This window comes from Peromyscus eremicus, chromosome 4 (assembly GCF_949786415.1).
Source record: "Peromyscus eremicus chromosome 4, PerEre_H2_v1, whole genome shotgun sequence".
NCBI classification, from domain to species: Eukaryota; Metazoa; Chordata; class Mammalia; order Rodentia; family Cricetidae; genus Peromyscus; species Peromyscus eremicus.
The window spans coordinates 62,480,087-62,505,511 of record NC_081419.1 but is presented as its reverse complement, the minus strand read 5'-3'; the positions used below and the strand labels follow the sequence as shown (position 1 = coordinate 62,505,511).

At 37.9% G+C, this 25,425-nt stretch overlaps 1 protein-coding gene across 1 annotated transcript in view; it reads left to right on the top strand.

Moving 5' to 3' along the window:
• Window positions 1-25,080, top strand: part of LOC131908191 (fatty acid desaturase 2-like protein FADS2B) — a 40,080-nt gene extending 15,000 nt beyond the window's left edge. The window contains exons 3-12 of the mRNA XM_059259239.1: window positions 3,732-3,929; window positions 5,965-6,066; window positions 12,166-12,291; window positions 15,159-15,219; window positions 17,218-17,294; window positions 17,469-17,566; window positions 18,603-18,699; window positions 20,472-20,551; window positions 21,965-22,090; window positions 23,319-25,080. Of these exons, the coding sequence (XP_059115222.1) occupies window positions 3,732-3,929; window positions 5,965-6,066; window positions 12,166-12,291; window positions 15,159-15,219; window positions 17,218-17,294; window positions 17,469-17,566; window positions 18,603-18,699; window positions 20,472-20,551; window positions 21,965-22,090; window positions 23,319-23,367 (1,014 nt within the window). The 3' untranslated portion in view covers window positions 23,368-25,080. The remainder of the gene's footprint in view (window positions 1-3,731; window positions 3,930-5,964; window positions 6,067-12,165; window positions 12,292-15,158; window positions 15,220-17,217; window positions 17,295-17,468; window positions 17,567-18,602; window positions 18,700-20,471; window positions 20,552-21,964; window positions 22,091-23,318) is intronic.
• Window positions 25,081-25,425: the final 345 nt, after the last annotated feature.

Sequence of the window (25,425 nt, the reverse complement as noted above, 5' to 3'; positions counted from 1 at the left end):
TGGTTTGACTGTTTTAAATACTGTCGTCTAATGGTTCTACATGACTAAAACTTTGCTGGGGTGATTTTACATGAAACATAAAGGGATTTTAATTAATAACAAAAAATCACTTGTTTGAAATTTATTTTTGTAGAAACTTAACTGTGTCTGATATGTAACCAGAACTCATCTATACAGAGCAATGACCCATATAGTACTATGAAGTAGACAGAGTAAAAGCTTTATTCACTGTTTTTTAAAAATAGAATATGGACTCAAGAGACAAGGCTACTTTGAGGGAATGAAGTTGTTTTGCTCATATTTGTAATACTTGGGTTCACTTTGTACACATGCATCCCACACAGCTATGCACCAAATGGCATAGCTCTGTCTGGAAGACTGGATTCTGAGGGTGGACAACATGAGTCTCACCTTAACCCTTCTCATCTCAAACCCATTTAGGCCCATTCTCAAACTTCTCTGAGCCAACTGTTTTTCTGTGTAAGATAATGTTTAAAACATAGTAAATGCTCTACAATAAAGATGTTATCATTATCATGAACACAGTGGTGGTACTAGAGCTTACAAACCTCCATACATGTCCCCACCACTTGTAGCAGGTGACCCTGGATTTAAAAGTAATAGGAAAGGTTGTTATTCCTAAAGTGTTTCTAAAGGGCAAAGCAAATTCAACCAACTTCTGAGAGCCGAGGGGTGATCGTTATTTAAACTATTGTTCTTCTCTGAGAATTAAGGTGGACTGAATTTTCTGTTTGACAACTGTGTGACTACTTGAGCTACTACTATAGAAAACTGAGTGTCAGGAGGTGTGGGCTTAAGTCCAGCATCTGGGACTGGCTTCTTAATTATTTTGAGGCAGTTGCTCTTCTGAATTTCAGTGACCTTCTACTCTGTATAATTGTACTGGAAAAGAAAAGGCTAGGAGAAACCCTAGAGACAAATTAATATCAGAAGCTCATTAAAACTGCCTATGGTCACCATAACTCCAAATTTGATGACAGTTGGACATTGCCTTATGAGAATTTTGGGCTGGCAATAGGTCCTTTAAAAGTTCCACCAATCACAACTGTGCCCACGAACATAAAAGCATGTGATATCCACAAACAGTTAGGGGATATATTTAAAGAAATATGGCCTTAAAAAGCATCATAAGCTACTTCCATAATTTCACAGCTTGGTGATTGTGTAATCCTGGAACTAGGTTCTGTGATACTTCTTATTCATCTATCAATCTCCCTGAAGAAGAGGCCCTTCATATCTAGATGAAAAATTCTCACCAGTGAAATGGATACATAGTGTATGTCTCTGAAAACAACACACAATTGGTACCCTTTAGCCAAGGTTCACTTTCTATAGTTTTGGTGATCTATCATCAAACAAAGTCCCAAAATATTCCATAGAAAATTCTAGAAAAAGTCAATGCATTCGTTCTGAGTTATTCTGAGTGAAATGATGAAATTTTTACCATCCCCCATTATTCTTTCTAGGATATGAATCATCTGTTTATCCAGTGTATTCAAAGTGTATAATTAGCTACCAATTTATCTTTTTAGTCATCCTGGTTATGAGATGGCACAATCTTTGGTCTCAGACATACACTGATAATTTTGGTGTGTTTTCTCTGTGAGTAAAGGAATCTACTGTGTAGTCTTTTACACATCCCATAATTCTTCAAAAACTCCTTCCATCTTCCTCCAAATTCCCTCTCCCTGATTCTTCCCCACATTCCCTGTCTCCCTCTTTCTCTTCTATAAGGGAGAAGGAATTTTTAATGCGAGGCTTCTGGACATGACAGCACCTTTCCCTAAGCTGATTTTTAAGCTTCAGTAGGAGATGGCCATGCAAGTTTGAACATTTGAGTATAAAAGGAAACTCAGGCCAACTCTGAACCTTCCTAAGAGGAGTTAGGGGCAGTATCCCACTCACAAAATTCCACATCCTAAACCCCAAACTTGTCAGAAGTACAGATCTATTTATTGGAAAGTTGTCACTGAGAATAAAGACTTATGATGTGTATAAAAGGTTAGGCAAACATCATGGCTCCTAATTTTAACTCTTTGATTCAAAGTGAATTTCATTGAATTTTCCATAAGGAAGTGTAAATGTTAACATGTTTTTCCTCTGCCTCTGACTATACAACCTAATAATAAAGCTAAGACTTGGGGCACCAGTTACTCACCAAGAGGTAGATAATATAGTTTAAAATGTCTTCAATGGCCCACAAGATGTCTCAGCAGGTAAGGAGTTTGCTTCACAAACCTGACAACCTCAGCTGGATTCCCAGAACCAGTATAAAGGTGTAAGAAAAGAGTCAGCTCCACAACGCCTTTCCTCTGACCTCCACATGCATATGACATATGTGTCAGCCCCCAGACACACACAAAATAATAATAAATATTTTTATTAAAAAATTTATTCATTTTATATACCAACCACAGATCCCCCTCCCATCCCTCCTCCCGCTTGCCCCAGCCTCCCCTCCCCACCCCACCCCTCATCCCCTCCTCCAAAAGGGTAAGGACTCCCATGGGGAGTCAGCAAAGCCTGGTACATTTAGTTGAGACAAGACCAAACCCCTCCCCCCTGCATCAAGGCTGAGCAAGGCATTCTACCATAGGTAATGGGCTCCAGAAAGCCGGCTTATGCACCAGGGATGGATCCTGACCCCACTGCCATGGGTCCCTCAAACAGACCAAGCTACACAACTGTGTCCCACATGCTGAGGACCTAGTCCAGTCTCATGCAGGCTCCATAGCTGTCATTCTAAAGCTTATGAGTTCCTACAATCTTGGTTCAGTTGTCTCTGTAGATTTCCCCATCATGATCTTGACTCCTCTTGCTCATATAATCCCTCTTCCCTCTCTTCGACTGGACTCCCAGAGCTCAGGCTTTAGCAGAAATATCACTTAGGTTAATGTGTATAAATGTTCGGAAATCAGACCAGTTGAGAGAGTGGCTGGAGCAAGAGAAAAGTAGCAGGATTTTAGAGATGTATGAAAGGAGTATGGGAACGGAAAAGAGAGAGCTGTCAAAGTAATTCCAGCACTAGAAGTCTCATTTCAAAATTCATTGGTGTAACTTAAAAACGCATGCATAATACCCATGTGCCCAGACCACGTTAACCAACAAACACACACTGATGCTAACAGTCTTGTTCCCGGGGGATCCACTGAGAACATCTTTGAACGTTTATCCCTCAAGCTAATCTACCTAGAACACATTATTCTTTGTTTACCTTCATCTGTAAGTGATTCACTTGTATGCAGTAAATAATTGATGACTGAAAAAGCACTTGCACACTACAGTAGTAACTATGGTAGTACGTCCTCATGAACAACAAGTTCTCCCAAACGTAAATAGAGTTCAGCTCAGCACTTGAAATGATGGTTTCAAAAGCGACTGTTGGGCTTTATACATATTACAACTGCCCCCACTTTGCCTCCCCCCAGCCCAGAAAACAATTGTTTTTACCCGCCCTCCCTAACAGCTGGGGAAAGATTTGCACATCGCAACTCATTCTTTCTTGCCCATAAGAAAAAAAATATATAATTATCACCATTTTTCAAGTATTTCATTTGTTTTTAAGTTTCATTGTCATTGGTTTTAAATTCTAAACAAATATATTCATATTAACAAAGTAATTCATTACTAACTTGGTAACAGCTTGCACTCATTTATCTTCATCCTTCATATGAAGGAACTAATTCCAACCTCGAATATTCATTTCACAGCCACAGTTGGTGGAAGACTTCCGTGAATTGCGCAAGACATTAGAGACCATGAATATGTTCAGTGCCAACCTGGGGTTCTTCTTTCTCCACCTTGCACAGATCTTGGTTTTGGAAGCCTTAGCATGGCTAATACTACGTCATTTCGGCACTGGCTGGACTGTTACGATACTCGTTTCTTTTCTTCTTACAGTTTCTCAGGTAAGCAGGTGTCATCAGCTTAGGCAGCAGCCTCAGCACGAGCCTTGGGTTTTTTCATCCTTCTGTTTTTTATTTGAAAACTTCATACATGCATTCAATATATTTTGATCATATTCATGTCTCACTATCCCCTCCTAGCCCACTCAAGACACTACCTCGCCGGGCAGTGGTGGCACACGCCTTTAATCCCAGCACTAGGGAGGCAGGGGGAGGCAGATCTTTGTGAGTTCGAGGCCAGCCTGGGCTACAGAGCGAGGTCCAGGAAAGGCACAAAACTACACAGAGAAAAGACACCACCTCATTGTATCTCCCTGCCAACATCGTGTCCTCCTTTTTAAATGATATTTTCAGCCCACTGGGTCCAATTAGCACTTTCCATATGCACAAGGATGTGGGATCATACACTGGGACACTTGGAACCTACTGGTGGCCACACCCACAAATTAAAGTGACTCTCCCTTTCCTAGAATCCAGCAGCTCCTCAACCAGGGTGGTGCCTCAGGAACCGCCTATTAACTTGTTTAATCTTGTGCAGCTGCTATGTGTCACGTGTGTAACAGACATGTCATATTCAGAGGACAGCAGTTTATAGCTCTCTTCTTCATCTTCCATTTCCTACATTTTTTCTCTCTCCTCTTCAGCACTGTTCTCTGATCCTCTGTAGAAGGGCTGGTGCACATCTTAGCACACTACTCATGAGTTTTAACATCTTTCCAAAGTGTTGGACTCATCTATAAGATGAGGATAACAATGGATATGGAATTATTCTAAAGAAGACTAAGGATGTTAATCTGTAAACAAGGTAGCACAGTATCTAGCATATGGTAATGGTTAAATGAATGGCAGTTGATATTGTTCACCCAGTTTTATCCCAATTATAACAACTAAATTTCTTTTTTTTTTTTTTTTTTTTTTTTTTTTTGGTTTTTCGAGACAGGGTTTCTCTGTGTAGCTTTGCGCCTTTCCTGGAACTCGCTTGGTAGCCCAGGCTGGCCTCGAACTCACCGAGATCCACCTGCCTCTGCCTCCCGAGTGCTGGGATTAAAGGCGTGCGCCATCACCGCCCGGCTATAATAACTAAATTTCTATCCTCAGCCATATAGCATTCATCTTTATCTTTCATTGATTTATCCACCATCACTTACCAGTCCATTCATTCTTCAAGGGGGAAAACTGCATCTTAATATATGAGAATAAAAAACACATGCACTCCAGTATAAATGACATCAGCAAATGGAACTTAGACCATTTGATAAATTTTTGTTAATTTCTATATGCATGTTCAAATGTGACCTCATATAAGCACAGGCTGTGTACAGATATGAAAGAAAATTCATCCAAATTCATATGTTTCCTGTCCTGGATAAAGGAGTCCTCCAGGACTTAGAGAACCACTCAGAGGAATATTGCATGGTAAAAAGGGGAAAGCAAGTGCTACTGGAACAGGAAGGGGCCATTCATTCTTGGTGGAATTACTCAGGAATGTTTTCCAAAGAGTGATGTTTCCAGATCCCAGAATTTTTACATCAGTTTATTTCTTGAAAAGTCAAATTGCTTTATTCTTTAGGAAGTCCATTTTTAGAAACAAATATTCATTTGACGCTTAGCATAAACTTGACCCTTTAACATAAACTTTGACCCTCAAACAACACCCCCAAGGGTTTGTCATTATACCCAGGGAGAATCAGACAGATCACTGAGGGTCAGAGCTGCTCTACTGTACAACTTGCCCAGAGTTGTTCATCTCTTAAGTATTGAAGATTCCAAACTTATTAGGCACTAAGGTCCATACATGAACTTCATACTCCACCACAGAAGACACCAAAGGGTGACAAAAAAGTGTTCAAGGCAGGGAAGACCACTAGTGTATTTAGATGGAGGTTGTAGAGTTGGTGATGTGTGTAGGAAATTGAAATTAAACTTGGATGGAGATCAGATAAGACCTCCCACTATCCTCTGTCAGGCTTGCAAGTCTTGTAGACTTAAGGATTCCTTCTTGATTTTGTAACTTCTCTAACTTTCTTTTCTTTCTTAGGCTCAAAGTTCATTTTTACAACATGACATAGGACACCTTTCCATGTTTAAGACGTCCAAGTGGAACCACCTGATGCACAAATTTGTAATGTGTCACCTCAAGGTACAGGATATGAGGAAGCATGATGGAGATTGTGAATGGAAATCCCTAAGGCAGGGGTTACTCTGTCTTGAATGTGTACTCAAAGCAGCAAAAAGTGTTCTGACATTCACAAATGAGTAAAAATGTCTTTATAAGATAGGCTTTATATATAATAATATTTAATACAGCGTTGCAAAATATTCAGCAAAATTGAATTTTAAATTTTAAGAATAAAGTGTTCAGTGTTTATTTTTTTATGATTCTGATAAACTATTTGGCTCAATTCACATTGTCCGAAAGAATGTTCACAGAAAAATGTTTGTGTCCTTAAAATCGAGATATGTACTAGAAAATCATGAATGGAGATCTTAGAAGGAATGTGAAGATTTTCCTTGGAGAATTCAGCAGACCTAATTAATCCAGAAAGGTTGAGGCTGAGTACATAAAGGAAAAATGCAACATCAGAGAACATATAAAAACTAAGATAAAGAATAGTTGAGGAAGGCTAGGTGATTCTATTGGAGAGGATTACAAAACAGACTTCTGCTAGAGTTGATAATAAAAACTGACATTATTCTCTGAGAATGGAATGAGTTATCTTATTCAGCAACTAGTGAGCTTCCATAGCTCTTCAGTAAGCTTCTGTGTATGAATGAGTGAAAGAACAAATGAACGGAGATGATAGCAGTGTGAAGGGCTTTTGTCTCTGGCGATGCTCAGTATGCCATCCCAAGACCATCATGTCTACCTCTGGCCTTTTGTAACATGAGGAGATAAGCTAAATCTCTACTTTACTCTGACGTCTTTATTTTTTACCATGTACTCTGTCTCCGAAGGTGAGAAAATGCCCCCCCACCAAAATATCTCAAACAAATCTTACCATTCTAGCTAGAACCCCATAGGAAAAGTCCTTAGACATTGACTCATGTTGCTTTTTCTTCCTTAGCACAGTCTCTTTGTATTACTTCTCAGACATAACCACTTGGTTTCCCAGCTTAGAAGTAGGCAACTAATTAATAGAGTGAAGAGAATGCTGGAGCCAAAATACTGGAGAGCAGTGAGCCGGCAGCCATGGATAACAAATGATAAGAAATGGTGGCAGGAACTTGAAGGAGATGAAAGTTGCCCCATGCCAAGGGCAGAACTATTTTCCTTGAGGCCATTGTCTCATGTAAGACTCACAAGATGAATATTACAGCACCCCTATTTTTCAGATAAAATGAGTCTTCAAAGGGCTTGACTAAGACAATGTCTTCAAACTGGTTAAGTAGCGAAATTAATACCATGGTATTAAATAATGCAGGCCAGAGTGGAGCTTCTCAATTTGAACTATAATTTGGAGGCAGCTGAGGATTTTGGTAAAAGTAGGTATGCCTAGACTACTAAAGATGATCTGATTTATTTTCACTGCAATCTGGGTGTCAAGCATGAGTGAAGTTCTTTGGAAGCGTTTTGGATAATTTTAGCCTAGAGCCAGCACTGAGAACTACTATTCTAACAACAAATCCTCTTACGTTGAAACTCAGTCTCTTATGAACTGGGTCACTTTGAACAAGTTATTTAATGTTTTTGCACTCCAGTTTTTTTCACTGAAAAAAAAAATGAAGATAGATGGATAAAAGCTTCAACCTGTGGGATTATTGTCAGTTATATGTGATATTTGTGTACCATGTGTAACAGTGTCTAGAAACAGTCATGTCAGCTACTGCTAATATGAGGAACAATACTTTCATAACCAAAATGAGGATCTAGAATCAATAAGAAAAATGTTTGGTCATGATAGTACTAAGAAGCAGACTGTAAGTTAGACAGCCATTGACTTACAGAATTCATCTATTTTCAGTCTCTCTCATTCAGCAGATGGATCTATGACTAGACTAGGCAACAGAATTGGACTTGTGTTCCTATCAGAGACATGTCTGTTCCTCAAAAGTAATTGTCACATCATATGACAAGATTCATTTAATCAGAAAATTCCTAGAGGCACGTTCTTCTGCACCTTTATCCACCATTGTTAAGTAGATAAGTTTTCTGAATTCACTCTAAAATCTCACAAAACAAAAAATAGCTTTTTTCCCTGAAACTATGAGATTCAGGTAGTGAAGCTGTATGTGTCACCTCCCCTATGCTGAAGACACAGAGGAATTATGAAAGGCACTTGCCCTCAAGATGATTGGCAGTTGGTTTGGTACCAATTATGTGGAATTTTCCAGTGAGTTCCACCCTTGCAGCCTCTTTTTAAAGTCAATGTTTTCCCACTAATCCAAATTTACACATAGGTATTTCTATGCTATGTCTCTAAAAAGCAGTTTTCAGGATTTGAAATGTATATATCTTTGATGACTCCTCACTTGAATGAGAAAATGGGAAATGGCTCTAAAAGCAAAGCTGGCATGCTTTGCCTTTTAGCAGGCAAAGCCAGTGATTCATGAACAAAATAAGCATAGGCTTCAACATGTACAGAAGAGAAAATTACTTGTGGGCGCTGAAGTGGGTGGGAAGGAGATGACAAAGAAAATTATAAGCAGCAATATTCCCGCCTCTTACAATCATTACAATTCTAAATTTCAACACTAGGCTTCACATCATTTCCCCCTATCATTCAGAAAAGCATGGGTAGCATTGTGGATATTATTCAGCATCTCTGCAGTATGCGTATTTGTGTGTGTGTGTGTGTGTGTGTGTGTGTGTGTGTGTGTGTGTTCTAGTGTTTACAGCATACAGACATTCAAATATTCTTTCTGAAAATGAACCATGAAAAGTGAAATGTCTACATACATTTTGCATTCCTGTGTATTACAGATCCAGCATTCTTAATTTAAAAATCTAAATATGAAATGTTTCAAAATCTAAATATTTTTAACACCAAAATTATGCCAGGACTGAAAAATTCCATACCCTGGAACTTTGTTTCATTCCAAAAAATTCTTTAAAATACTAAATAAATTTATCTCCAGGACCAGGCGTATAAGAAACAAATGAGTTTTATGTTTATATTTAATTCTCATCCTCATAGCTCACTGTGTGTGTACAAATATCCCAATGGGTCTTTTTTTTTAATGAAATTAAAGATATTACTGACCCTGAGTTAGACATCATGTAACATTTTTTCCAAGATCTCCCTATATGAGCATTTTACAAATAGTAAGAATCCTATATCACTATGAGATAATGGAGCAGAATATTTGAGATCAAGAACTGGCCTGACATCTGTGACTCTATCCTAAACCATTTGGTGGGAGGGAAGAGGGAGTATCAGACAGTTGCTTTCTGTAATCCCTCAGAGCTGCATCCATTTCCTGGTTAAGGATATTTCCCAAGTCACACAGCTAGTAGATGGCCAAACAAGAATTTAGATTCCAATTGACTTCAGTCCAAAGCCTAGATTCTTTCTACTACACTGATCTAAGGACGTAACTTAGGAATAAGGAATGACCTAAGGAGGACCCACTTAGAACTGTTTCAGGGTAACCAGGCACATGGCTGAAAATCCTCCCTGCCCATGAAGAACTCCCCTTTGTCTTTGGTTAAGAGTGTTTTCCAGACAAGGAGATTCAGGTAGAACTGGTTGTTTAGATCACACCCATCATCATGTTGGCCACTGTTCTAACCTCTAGGGCTTTGTGCTATTAAGATCTGTTCCCTGATATACTGTACATTCACAACCTGTCTCCCATGTTACCAATTACCACAGGTAGTCATTGCCTAAAAGAGTTCAGTCACCTGGTAGAAGTGGCCAAAATATCAGCTGTGGGAAGAGATAACTTTAAAAAAAAAAAAAAAGAAGAATCTTTCCTTATCATGTTTCTATTTTGCTGTCAACCATTCCCATTAGACTGTATATTGCTAGTGTGGGAACCTCATTATATCATATCTTTCTTAGCATCACAAATGCCTACCTAGCTCAAAATCAGATATAGTTCAACATAAATAATAAATGAGTGAAGAAGTGAGTGAATGTGTGACTTGATAGGAATAGGACAAAGTGTAATGAGACCCCACAGGAAAGTGATAAGCACAACTTGGGACACAAGTCAGAGTAACCATGAGATACCTGGGAAGAGACTACCCAGTCAGTCTGGAAACCCCACTACAAAAGTGTTAGGAGGTGTCAGAGGGAAAAGGGAGCACACATCCCATTCTTTTTGTTTGTGAGTAGGTAGATGATTGCGATGTCTCATAGTAGAGCTCCCAGAGAGAATATGGAAAGGCAGGGATAATACTTACAGGTTTTCAAAGCATAGTCATCACCTTTGAGGTGTATAGTGTATAGACCACCATTCTCCAGCAGAAATATATAAGCTACATTAAAATGGCATCATAAGACCAAGGTGCCTGCTGTCAGATGATGTCCCCTAGGCAAAACAAGGAAAATGCATTCACAGGCTTTCAACAATAAGATTACCTGAACAAGACTAGCATAATGACAGCACCAGGGGACATGCCAATAAGGACCTGGGAAATATTAAAAGGTCCTACCCCTAAATAAAGAACTAGAGGTGATCAACAGCTACTGAGAGAGAGAATCTGTTTTCCTCCAGGAAGTAGCTCCTCATAGATTGTCTAGTCTCAAGTAGTCAGCACTTGACACATACACATATGAGTAACACTACATGGACTCAGTAGGCTATATATGTATGCATATGAGCGTATAAATGCATGTGGGTACATATATGTTCATGTGTGTATACATAACAATAGTAATTAAAGAAGAGCTCGTGAACTTGAGAAGGAGAGTATGGTACACAGAGTAATTGGAGGGGTGAGGATGATGTAGATAGATAAAATGTTGATATATGAAATTCTCAAAATGAAAACTTTTTTTTTTTTTTGGTTTTTCGAGATAGGGTTTCTCTGTGTAGCTTTGCGCCTTTCCTAGAACTAACTTGGTAGCCCAGGCTGGCCTCGAACTCACAGAGATCCGCCTGGCTCTGCCTCCCGAGTGCTGGGATTAAAGGCGTGCACCACCACCACCCGGCTTAAAATGAAAACTTTTAAAGATAGCATCCTCCATCTTTATTTTTACATAGTCATATTTAAACTGCCTATTTATAGCCATAATATAATACCCAAAATATAATGACTTAAATCTGTAATCAACATAAAAATATTGGTGAAATATTTTGTATTTATTTATACTGATTCTTCAAAGTGAATCTTGAGACTTAGTTTATCTAGCCATATACAGTTTGTAGCTTCTATATTGGTCAGAGCTGACCTATAATATGTATGCATGAATTATTAAGAGATGGAAAATATGGTAATAAAATATTATTGCTGTTCATTCTTTCATAAACAATTAACACAATGAGAAGAAATTGAGTTTCTCAAAGAGCCAGAGTTTTAGCTCCAGTATCTCATATCTCCCTGAGCCACCCATGGAACTAAATGTCATCATGTAGAGATGGAATTGAGCTTCAAAGAAGATGAGTGATTAGCCAAAACTTACACATCAGCAGTTAAACAGCTAGTATAAGAAAGAAGATTGAGAGACCTCCAAATCTTTCGCTCTATTAAAACTCTCCAACTTAGAGTAAGAAAGAAATTCACCAGCAGCTTAATCGAAGATGATTCTGGCTTGGCACCAGCTAGAATGTTTTAGTCTCATTTACTTTTATAGAAGAGCATAATGCTTGTACTTGCAATGATCTGAGCAGAGTCCTCCAAGGAAAGAGAACACAGATTCTTGACTCTGAAATATTCATTGAAGTCAGATTTCTAGAGCCACCTTTCCCCCCAGAACTAATTAAAATCTTAGCTGTGAGGCTCCTTTGAGTGTAAAGTAAGAATAAGACTCTCTGCTCCATCCATCTACCATCAGAATCATATTTTTTATATAGGGCTTCTATAAAAAGGAGGCTAGAAAACCATTCCATTGGAGTAGATTATGTTTCCATTCTCTGGAATTTTTTTTAGCCTGCAGTTGTGTTCTGGAATTAGAAAAGTATTTCTTCCTAGCTCTGAGTACCATTTTCTAATAAGCTCTGCTGTAGCCCAGCATCAGGGTCAACTAGAGAAACCAAAACTCCTATTTTCACTTTGTATATGCAGAACACTCCAACAATGAGGAGTGTCTGGGGAGAAAATTCTATCAGTGAATGAATTCTCTCTTCTCCTCAGGGCCTGTCAGCTGACTGGTGGAATTATCGACACTTCCAGCATCATGTAAAACCAAACATCTACCCCAAGGATCCAGACATTGATGTGGGCCCACTTTTCCTGCTTGGAGATACTCAGCCTGTCAAGGTGCATTTAACTACCCTTTATTAGCATTGGGAAAATGTTTCTGGAAGTGTCCCTTATTATGGAAAGATCAAGTTGGATTGTTCTAACTTCACAAAGGATCTCCTAGCCTCTCCTTTCACTTTTAAGGTCCAGATAAAGACCTGAATAACAAAGTCTGGAGTTACAAGTATAGAAGAATGTTAAGAGTCATGGTTCTCTGGCCATAAAGGTCACTCAGTCCAGACTCCCACAGCAGAAGACATAATAACCCATGTCACCCTGCTTGAGCAATCCCAAAGACAGGTTCATTTCTGGTCCTTATCACTACCTCTGATGCAACATAAACCATTCTCAGGAAGTAGAATCAGATGACAAGGACCAACATTAGTTTTCAAAGCAAGGTTATGAAGAGATGGTCACTGAGAGAAAATAAACTCAGTGCATATGGTTAGCACTAGACTGCAAACGTCTAAACAACTGGTTAGTTCAATTCATTCTAGTCCAGTTAAAAGAGATGCTGATGCTATTTTTAGTTCATGTTCATTTTAGTATGCATGCTTTATATGAACCACATTGCCCAATTACTTATATGACAGCTGTAGATCCAACTCATAATTTGGACTTTTAAACAAAAACTGGAGTATAAAAGTAATAAGCTGAATTTTTCAGTCATTGATTTTTCTTTAAAGTCTCAGCTTGAGTCTGTCATCTAAAGACTATTTAAATTACTGAATTTTATAGTAAAGAGAGTGTTCCTTAAACAAAGGAGGTATACTGATTAAAGCAAAAGTTTATCCCTTATCTAGGAGAATGATCACTCTGACAATCACACAGTTTCTTTTTTTTTCATTTCTCTTTATTAAGAAATTTTCTACTCACTCCACATACTACCCACAGATCCCCCCTCTTCCCTCTTCCTACCCCTTCAGCCCTCTTTCCCAAGCCACCCTGCATCCCCACATCCCCCAAATCGAGGTCTCCCATAGGGAGTCAGCAGAGCCCAGCACACTGAGCCTAGGCAGGTCCAAGCCCCTTCCCACCGCACCAAGGCTGGAGAATCACATACTTTCAAACAAATCTCTATTTTCTAGAAGAACTTAAGAGTGTTTGGAGATTTTATTCTATCTTTGTCGTTTGTTGCCTGGACATGTCTTACACAGAACCCAAAGACTGTGTAACTTTTAGAAAATTGTTTCTTCCATCTTTGAGGAACTTACCTTCTGCCCTAAATAAAGTAGAAAATGAAAGTTCTTGCTTATGTATGGGTTAAATATGTTACTTGTTATCACAAATGAATTGCTTTTGATAATGGCTCTACAAACTTTGATTCCCTTGATGCTTGTGGACTTCAATGCTCATCACTAGAAAGGTGATACGTTGGTGTCTCTGACATTTCTCCCTGGAGCATAGGAGGTTTGTCTCTAGTTAATGAAGTAGCTTGACTCCCTCCAAATTACCTTCTAGAGAGCTGTCCTTAGTATACATGCTGTCACTTTACAAATATGACACCATCTCCATAAATTCTAGAAGCTGCCCTGTGGGCCCCTTCACAGAACTTTCAAGTTCTAGACACTATAGCTTAAAGCGTGGATCACAGTTATTTCACCTCTGAAACTCAGTGGTTTATTTCCACAGAAGTGGTGTTTCTTATGAGTTATGAGCTTTTTCTTTTGTATATCTTTCCTAAGAGTCTTTCTAACCCTTTATTCAAATAGGACTTTCTTAATCCACATTGACTGTCCAGAAAGACACTGTCCTTCTTCAGGGTAATACTCAACTCGTTCATCAAGGTTTATCAAGTCCAAAGAATAATCGATCTCATCCCTTTTCCTTGTTTCTCACTACTTAGGTATTTGGAGACTCAAGAGCAACCACAAATAGATATTAATATTTCATCACCACGGTATTTCTTTTCACTTATGGTAATAAAAGGACATGCTAGCTACATTGTCTCAATAAAGGAAGCTATCTGTACATAGAAGGGAAAAGACCAACTAAGTAAAATGAGTCCAACATTTCCTCTAATGTAACTTTATTACCAGAGGGGAAAAAGTGTCTGAATTATCATTCACTCATTTAATCCCTTAATGAATGTCAGTCAGCTAGATACTAGAGATATACAACCATTAATCCTATGCCTCAAAGTAATTGCTACAATTGTATTCTGAGCACACATCAGATTGACCAAGAAGCCCAGGAAATGAATCAAATTCTGATTTATGAGTGGAATCTCATACTTACATATGTATATGAAGAGCAATGTTTGTAAAAAATATTATACACACTATTATGATGTCTTAGAAATGGTAAGTTAATTGAAATCCATAATAAGAATATAAAAGAAAAAAGATGAGAGAAACAAGAGGGAGCATGTGTGTATCCCTTTTTATCACAAGATCACTTACTGAACACCCATTAGATGAAACAGTAGAGATAGTGCTGGAAGTTCAGGCCCAAGTCTAAGCACTACAGTTAAAGAGGGCTTAAAAGACTCCACAGAAATGTGTATTTTGAGGTTAACATTGCACGTGAAGAGAATAAATTTCAAAATTTTTAAATCACACAGGGCAAAACAATATTAAATTTTTACTTAGATGAGAATTATTTTTAAATAATAATAAACTCTGGGCAAGAATTACCCTCAGTTAAAGCACACTATTCCCAAGCCTGTTCTGGTTCTTCTAGTATCTCAAGTTTGACAGGCAATGAGTCCTAAAATCATGCCTCTCCCTCCCTCCCTCATTCCTCTTCTCTCTCTCTCTCTCTCTCTCTCTCTCTCTCTCTCTCTCTCTCTCTCTCTCTCTCTCTCTCTCACACACACACACACACACACACACACACTTACATATGCTAGAGAATAATGACTCTTTTATCCTCTGCTCTTTTAGTACGGCAAGAAGAAAATAAAATACATTGACTATGAGAAGCAGCACCTGTACTTCTACATGGGTGAGTCTCCTGCAGCCACTTTTCTTGTAAGCACTAGTCAAGCCAAAGACATGATCAGAACTGTCTCACAGAAACCAACCCATATCTGATTTGTTAATGAGAAAATAAGCAGATCTCATTTCAGACTCACTGGTGGGAAAACATGAAATGGAAATTGAAAAGTAAATAGGCAGTTCTAACAGGTGTCTCATTAGACTAGGTACTGGGCAAGAAACTAAAAAATGTACTTAAAGAGGGTCAGAAGGCAGAATGCTAAAGAGGGAGTCAACATCCTTGTCTTATAAAATTTTAACAACATTGAAATAAAAGAATGATAACATTTTTGTAGAGAGAAAACAGGTGGGGAAAACAATACTGAAGAATTTGCAATGTGATGCCAGAAAAAAATAGATCAAAGAATAAAGAGCATCAAGAAAGTTTCTACATGGAAGAAAGCTTGTAGCTGCTAAGATTAGTAAACATCTGTAACATAGGCACACAAATCAGACACTTAGATGACAGGTAAGTTGGTATGTATGCATGTGTATATATATGTGTGTGTGTGTGTGTGTGTGTGTGTGTGTGTGTGTGTGTGTGTGTGTGTGTGTATAGACAGATAAATATAGACAGACAGACAGACAGACAGATAAATAGATAGATAGATAGATGGTACACTATAATGCTAACCTTAAAAGCAAAACCATTTAGTTTAGTAATTCTGATACCATTATTATTGCTATTATTATTATACAAAATCAAACTCCTTGTGACTTATGAACAAGTTTTCAAGTAACTCTGAAACCCACTGATCTAAAACATCCTTGCACATCTGGAAACAAGCTAACATCAGGGAAGGAGACAAACACCACCAGTATAGCACAGGTTGTCAACTGAGGATATTTTTCTCTCAGGGGACATTTGAACAAGATCTAGAGACATTTTTGCTTCTCAGTATGGAGAGGAAGGGTGATAATATCAAAAATCCTGTAATATGCAAGAATAAACCATCATAATAAATGATTACCTAGCCATATAATTCAGTACTTCTGACACTGAGAAGCCCTCACAGTCTCCCATTTGCCCACATAGGCAACTAGTGGTCACTTATATTCACAGAAGATATTTGTCAATTGGGGCTACCCTTCCCGACTCTCTTCCACACTGGGATTCAGTATCTCCACCCTGTACCCATCATTGCACCTTTTTGTGCAACATTTCAAAAGAAATCAATTGAAAGATGTTGACTATGAGGTAGAAAGGAGTGTGATAAAGCTATACCATCTCTGTTTGCAGACTGGTGTCTATTGGTACCAGGCTTTGGTTCCTCTTATCGGGTTGGATGAGACAAAGTAAATTATTTTGGCAGCATTTAGTTTTCCCAAGTGGGAGCTTTAAGGAAGCTGTATATTCTCACTTTGAGCTGCTACAGTGGGTATGGGTAAAATCATTTGTGCTGACAATTAGCAATCTTCATTGGTCAAGCCTGAGATCTAGTTGAGAACAAAGCTCAAAGGAAGCTAACTAAAATTTGGCCAGGTAAAAGGTATTTGTCCAAAGCCAAGGATCTCCCAGAGATTGTTTTGTGCTCTTGGAAGCCTTAGTGATGTGATGAGAAAATCAGGTACATAGCTTTATTGCCGGGAAATGAGTATACTGACGTCATTCCACTCATACCAATGTACTGTGGCAGAACCCATCTCTGAGGACTTAGAGGCCTAAAAGACTCCAGTACCTAAGAAAACCTTGAAAAGTCACAACAGAAGATAGGTGAAAGTGTCTATCAAAACGACTCTTACCTTCAATATTTCATTAGCTACTTCAGGAAACTTGAACCTGGAACTGTTGGCCTCTGAGGTGTAAAAGTCCAGTGGAGTCCAGAACATGATTCTGGATATCCACCTTGCGTCCCTTCTCAAGGCCAACACTCTGGGAAGGGCATGCAGAAGAAATAAACACCCACCGGCTTGCACTGAGGTCCACATTGCTCATTTATTTGTCAAATTTTGGGGTCTTTTTCAGTTGCACTTCCCCTCCTCATGCCCGTCTACTTCAATCTCCAATCCATGCAAGTGATGTACCTTCGGAAGTACTGGACGGTGAGTCCCTCGCCCCGTTTTCTAAACCTAGAGCAGATAGAAAATGAGTTCAAAGTGCTGTGTGGTCTCCAGGTATAGCTTACTCAAGTAACAGGACATCAGACTGAGACAGTGTCCAAAGAACAGGATATGAAACCATGTTCAAGTTTCTCATCAAAACGCTTCTATCTGCAGGACATCGCTTGGGTCAGCAGCTTTTACATTCGATATTTCATCACATTTGGCCCTTTCTATGGAATTTTTGGAACAGTATTGCTCATATATTTGGTCAAGTAAGAACATTCTCTTATTTCTATAACCTCTTTTACCATAACTATTTGTAGTTAGTAAAATATGATGACAATGTGCCCCACTCCATGAGAAGTTTGAAAGCAAGCTGAAAGGCAATGGTTCTTCAAATGGTTGAACAACACAAGTTCGGTCTAAGAATTTGTCCAGGTTGTGTTTCCCCTTCTTTCTTAGATTCTCAACGAAGCCATGTCTGTTGTTCTCTAAGACCATTATAGCTTAAGTGATTTGACATCTTAAACTCTGTCAAGAATCATGATAAAGCAAGAAAAAAATTAAGCTCTGTCACGACTAGAAATTTTTCCCAAACCCCAAATGGCTTCAAAGCACACGTTTGCATAAGTATTCCTTCCAGAGTTCTAACTTGTTTCTTTCTCACTTGGTTGCATCGCTACACTATACGCCCACTAGTTATAAGGATAATGAGAGCAATTGTGTATCAGACAATCGGTTAAGGGCTCAACAGTCATCATTTTGTTTGATGTAATCCCCACAGTCTTACTATGTAGATGGTATCATCTTTCTTTCTGCTCAGGGAACTGAAGCTTGGAGAGATTAAATCACTTGCCTAAGGTAAAAGAACAAGTAAGGGCCAAGACTGGTGCCAAGACAGAACTCGAACCCAGCCCTATCTGTTGAAAAACTGTCAATTACTTTACAAATGCCCTTAGAGAAACCTGGCAATTTTTTTCTTATACTGAGAATTGAACCAGGCTTTATGCATACCAGACAAGCACTCAGCCCCTGGTATATTTTATCTTTGCACCAAAGCTGGAGTAGACTACTTACAGGCACTGCTCCTGTGAATTAAAAAGTGGAACAAAGCACATTGCCAAATATTTGTGTGTCAACACTAGCTAAAAATAGCATTCAAAGAGGAAATGGACAGCCACTAGACTCTTGGAACCTCTTTCATTTCCTTCAGTGTTTGGCCAGTCCAGCCAAAAATCATTCAAGTTCAGTGACTGCAACTAAAACACACTAAAGGAGTCACCATTACCTCTTTTTATTTCTCCAAAGGTTTATTGAGAGCCCCTGGATTGCCTATGTTACCCAGATGAGCCACATACCAATGAAAATGAGCAGAGAAGAGAACCACGATTGGCTTAGCACTCAGGTGATGGTGGCACTCCTAAGGGACAATCTTCCAACCAGACTGGCTTAGAATCTGCTTACTTCAAATAATAATAACTCACCTTCATAAAACACTCCCCTAAGGATAGGCACTGTGCAATGGTTTGCATATAACTACACGAGGTGGACATAATGATTATTCTCACTTTACAACATGATAAAACTGACTTGTAAAAAGAGTTGGTAACTTGTATATGGGCACACAACTAATAAGTGATAGCAACAGGTTTTAAACCTAAGCAGCTTAATTATAGAGTCTTGCTTGCAAAGTAAAAGTCAGTCACCTATAATCCAGCAGCCAAATCTGACCCACTGGTTGTTTATGTATATCAAGTTTTACTGGGGCATGGTCATGGTCAGTTATTTATATATTGTCCATGGCCACTTTCATGCTATAAGAAAATTGTTGATGACAAAATTAAGAGATTTACTATTAAGACTATAACTAACTCCTTTATGTAATACAAAGTGACCAGCCCTGAAACTATATATACACAGACAATCAAAATGAACTCAGTGGATTATATTTATATATTTGTGCATACATGGACATATATATGTAACACTCATAATCAAAGAAAAAGGCTACAATTTTGAGAATAGGGTGGGTCATGGAAGGAGTTGGGGGAAGGTACTTGGGAAGGACTGCAAAAGGAAAAGGAGGGAGGAAAGTGATATTTTGATTAAAAAAATGTTTAAAAATATAAAGATAAGATTTATTACCTGGGAACTTATAGAAAATGTGTATTGACTTCCTATGCTACTCACTCATATAACAAAGCCTTTCAAGTGAATCTAAGGCTCAGAATTACAGGATGAGTTGTACATTAGTAAGGACTCTAAAAATAATGATTTCACTGTATAGACAACACATTTCAGAGGGAGAGAGCATGGCATGCTCTCGACACATGCATTTAATGCTTAGCAAAGTTATGATCCACTCAAAACATTTCTGCCTCCTAACTCATGGTCCTTTCCACTGACTGTGTTACAATAACTGGGAATTTATTCATTTTCTTGCTTTTTCTCCAGGCTTATACTCAAACTCAGAGAACCCCGCCCCTTACAAAGAATGATTCTCAAGTGTTTAACCAAAGAACTACTTCTGTATCTTTTAGTTTTTACTCATCATTTCCTTAGTCATTAGTTAGACTAGATGCTTTTCACATACTTGTTGGATTTACATAAACTTTTATGTGAATTGTTTCCCAGTATCCTTGACCTATTGTTTATGTGAGTATTAATAATCTTTTGGTGACATGTTTTTAAAGTAGGGCTTTTAAAATATTGCCATAACATATGTTATAAACATTTTCTTACTTGATTTTTTAACTCTATAATTTTATTGTAGAAATACTTTATTAATATTTTATAATTTCTTCTCACTCAAAAGCCCTCAAGTCCTAACCATACATTTTCCACAACAAACCTAAAAAAAACCCATCTGCATTAACCAAACTCCTCATTCATGACCATGTAGCCTTCTGTGTCTAAGGAATGGTTCTGACATTTCTCCTTCAGTCCTACATATTTCCTCATATCTATTGCTTTATATGTACTTCGTAGTAAAATATCTTAGTATGTTTTAAATGGTAAACTTCATGAAGGCTGGGGCTTTGTTTGCTGTATATCACTCATAGCTACTAAAAAATAAAAAATTAACAAATAATCATGTGTTGATAGATGATTACACAAAATAATTAGCATTTTAGTATTTAGGCTCACTTACAGCTAATGCAAGATTTTTCTTTGCAGATTGTGGCCACCTGTAATATTGAACAGTCCTTTTTCAATGATTGGTTCACTGGGCACTTGAACTTCCAAATTGAACACCAGTGAGTGATGCAAATGATCCGTTATGGAGCAAGGGCTGACTCAATTTAGCAGATCCTGCAACCATTCAGTTAAGAGTCTCAGAGACTGGACCTACCTGGACTGAGTCCACCAGGTTGATCTCAGTCTGTGGGGAAGGCTTTGCCCTGGAGGAGATTGGAATGGAGGGTGGGCTGGGGGGAAGGTGAGGGGGGCGGGAGGGGGGAGAACAAGGGAATCTGTGCCTGTATGTAGAACTTAATTGTATTGCAAAATAAAAAAAAAATAAAAAATAAAAAAAAAGAGTCTCAGAGAACTAAGAAGTTTAACCAGGGTTCTCTAAGGACTGCTGTCCATCAGTGCCAGTGATTCGGCTGGGAAAGAAAGAAGAGGAAATCTAACAGTTGTGGAAAGTGAAGTGGAATTACAGAACTGGACCAGTAACGTGGTTTTCATATATTATGAGTATTGAGAATTGGTGATTTCTATAGGGCAGGGAGAAGGAATATATATGGATATGCGAGTATATATGTCCATGTGTATTTTGTTTGTTAACAAAACCTAAGAAAAATTATAGCACTGGAGTAACCAAGTTTTATTGAAATTTAAGTATAATTTAATGTAAATATCATGTTAAGGTAATATAATCAACACTGAAATTCAGTCACTTCTGCAATTCCCAGGTGAATCTGAAGATACTTTTCCATTTAATCAGTTAAATGGTCATATAATAAAGAAATGGAAAGTAATAATACTCAGATGGCTGATCTCCTCCAGAATATGAAGCAAGATACTTCTCATAGTTCCTTCTGTGAGGCTACATCTAGGAGTCAGAGAAAAAAGCTATTATGTTCCTAATTCTGTTTTCTCAGTCTTTATTCTTTGTCAATTCTTGAACACCCTAGCAAAAGGAGAACCACAATTCACGTATTATTTAAGAAAGTATTCAGGTCCAGGAAATTACCTGGCTAATTAGTGCCAAACCTTGGATAAAAGCCATACCTTCTTGCCTCAAATTTGAATCTGATAACTTCCTTTTAAACATCACAACTAGACCTGAGTGAATAATTATCTGTTCAAAAGATAGGTTTTAGATAGGAAAAACAGAAGAGAGACAAGCAAGGAAAAGACATGATCTCTTGTTCTCCTAGGCAATTCAAAATACTAGCTAAACCATAATCTCATTTGACCTGACCAAAACTAAGCATATGAAATGGAGCTAATATTTATTATCTTAGCATTTACCAAACACTTGCCATCCACATGGCTTACAGAGCTGTTAAAAGATAAGAGTTTTGGGAGTAGGCAATCTGGCTTGCTAGAAAGCTTGTACAAGGCCAAGGTTGGGTCTGCATAAGCTTTTATTCAGAAATAAATAAAACTCTTTTGGGTTTCTCTTTAGGTGCAAGTTTTACATCTCCTGTTTGTTTTCTTAGCCTATTCCCCACAATGCCACGCCATAATTATCACAAAGTGGCACCTCTGGTGAAGTCACTGTGTGCCAAGCATGGATTGCAGTATATAAACAAGCCCATATTGAAGGCATTTGGAGATATTGTCAGGTAATAAAATAATTTATCTTTGCTCATAGCTTTCATTTCCCTTTCTTCCAAGCCCCAAAACTATTCATCAGCTTATGAATCTTTCATCAACAACCATTCATTAAGAGACACCAGTATCAACAATAATAATGACACATAAATATTGACTGTTTACCTAACAAACTCTAGGTATTCCTTAATAGAAATACCTACATAGTTCCAATTTCTTGAAATCATAGCTATGTAGGGCTGTCTTTGTATTCCCTATAGATCTCTGGACATGATTTAGAGTTTAACATGGTAGGAAAGACCATCAAATCTTATGATCCATTGGAGAAACTGTTACCATTTGAAGGGATGTAATGGCATGAATCAGTCTGGGTAACCAGTTATGCCTAGTGAGTCTAAGAGCAAATGCATATGCATACATAAGCATGTTCCAGCATGATGTGGTACTGGACAAATTTACAATCACTTGTCTGAGTTTAATAATGTACTCTTTTTTAAAGTATCAGGGGAATATTGTGAAGGCCATCATGGAAACATCTGATCTCATCTACCTCTGTCAGTCTCTCCACATTATTCTTCCTCTCTGTCATGTGGACATTTGGTCTAGCTCCCATTGCTGTAACACTTCCTGTGCCTGAGTGTCTCATCCCTTTGCCTTGTTTTTTCCTGCCTGCAACATTCTTAAAACTATCACTTCGCATTTCACCTTCTCAACTCCAAATCTCTCTCTAAGGCTCATTGCAATATTTCCCTTATGTCAGCCTTCACTGGTCTCAAGACTAAATCTATCCTTATGGTAGTCCTTATCATAACCCTGATTAAGAAGTTTGCTAACTAAACAATTATTTAATGCTTATCTTTCAAATAAGACCAAGAGTCTATATGAATAGGATTTGTTCTGTCTCTTTTGATGTACATACCTAGATCCTAGAAATATGTTTTCCATTATAAAAATAGGATAGGTAGGTGAATATGGTATGAGTTGATATTTAGGTATATGGTATAGAAAAAAATAAAATGAAAACAATACTCAAACCTTCTCCCTGGAAGAAAGCCAAACTCATCTGCTGAAAGGAATTCAGTGCATTTGTTGCCCTTCTCTGATTAACAGACAGTGACATTTATCACATATGGCTAGAAACTACATTGTCTTAAAACAAGAAAAGCATTCAATAAATGTTTGATGGGAAATTCCTTTGTACTGATTTTCACTTTCTAACAATTTTGTTTACTCCTCTAGGTCCTTGAAGAAGTCTGCTGCCCTCTGGATGGATGCTTATTATGAATGATAGAGTCATGCATTTATTGGTATCTCTGAAGTGGGTGGTGGCTGTGTAAGAGCTCTTCTCTGATTCACTGAGAATTAACTGGCAACATTGGCACACCTGAGTATGCCAGGAATATGAATCCCAAAGACACATGTTAGCCTCTCACTGAAGGTCTTCTCTGTAACTGAGAGGAGGAAGAAACACAAGGTGACTTTGGTCAGAATAACAAAGGGAAATTGTAGCTCACTGTTTCTACTTTTTCATTAGGATCTTGGACTTAGTTCCACTAGACCTCAGCAAGATTGTTTCCACAAGGGGTATAAGATATGTGGACATAATCAGAAGTGAGAAAAGAAAGATCTCTGACACAGTCCATTGGAAATCAGTATAACTGTTCTTAGAAGAGAATTGTTTATTTAAGACATCCCTGCTGAAGTACAAATTTTTGCTTACTTCCTTTCAAATAGGTGAACTTCCTCTCCAAAAACTGATTATAATTAACACTAAAACATCTTCAAATGTTTGTCTTCACTTTGGGTTTTCTGTATTGTGTCTAAAAGATGGGTGCAACTAGTGTACATATGCATGTGTTTCCATGTCAAGATATTAGAATTTCTATAAAGTCTCCTAAATGAATTACCAAAAGCAAACCCCAATAGCAACTGATGAGTATCTGTTTAAAGGTGCTTCTGTTTAGCTAAAGTATAGAGTGTCCCTTGATATAGAATTAGGATTCCTCCTCCCTACCCAGAAAAGCAAATGTCTCCAAATGTTCTTACTAGATCACGTGGATGAAGGGAAGAACCATGGACTATATCAAGTCAATTTTTCAAGTTTAGCAGCAAATTAAGCCTACTCTTCACCATTTTCTCTCTCATGAATGAATTTCACTAGTGATCACTATTTCTATTCTTTTTGTTCAGTCTTAGTTTCACTCGATAATTCTAGGAATGTATCCTCATTTTACATATTTTCTAATTCATTGGTAATTGTTTTGTAGTGATCTCTTAGGATCTTTTGTCTGTGGGTTAGCAAAAGACACACACCAATGAATAGATATTTTCAGTACCATACTGGTTTCTTTTGTTAAGCTTTTCATAAAGGGGTATAATAAAACCTGACCTTACTTGTAGGAAGAAAACATGTAATGACAAGGCTTTCTTCTCTAGCTCTAAGCAAACCAGTGTTGTTGGTTTATCTGTTGTCTGAAGTCTTCGGTAAGCATTCATTCATTCTCCCAAAACTCTTAAAAATACTCTAGGTTTCTTTGCATCCTAACTGAATTCCTTGCAAAGAATGGCACATTTAATCACTCACTGTTCCTGAGGATTCACAAACATGCATACAAAGAAATAGGAACAAACTCTCTGGAGAAGAGATGCTGAAATGGTCATAATGTTCAATCGGAAATTTGAGCAAGAAGATAAGAAGGATGCAGAACTCTGTCAACTTGGTGATTTTTCCTAATACTAGTAGAGCCAAGGGTAATTTCTCCTGCCTGGACTCAGACATGCATGTGGGATGAAATTGCAATTTGGTGGGTTTCTCTAGCCATACCTGGTTCAGTTCCTAGAGGCTCTCAAGCCCTGTTTTTTTCTTGGGTCCTTTTGGGGGAGGGGGCGGTCCTTAGAAATAGCAAATTCCTCAAAGGAAATCCTAGTATTAAAGTCTGACTACCTTTCAAATTCTACAAATATTTCATTACTACGAATTTTTTAAGAAATTCTATATTTCTTAAAAATAGAATACATTGGGGAACTGTAAATTAGTTAAATAAATAAATAGATCTAGCCAGCTAGTTTTGGGCTTTTCTTTCTTGGAAGATTTTGGTTACTGCTCTACTATGATATCTTTACTCCTTATTTATCTTTTATATTTCCTATTCATCTTGATTCAGTCTTGCTAATTTGTGTTGTTCTAAGAATTTATGTAGATCGTATAAGTTACACAGCTTGTCAGTGTGCAATTTTTGTAGTGTTCCACTGTGATCCTCTATATTTCTGTGCATTGCGAAAGAACATACACTAAGTCATATGCTATATAGCAATTCATGAGTAGTTAGAAGGCCCAGAGCTCCCA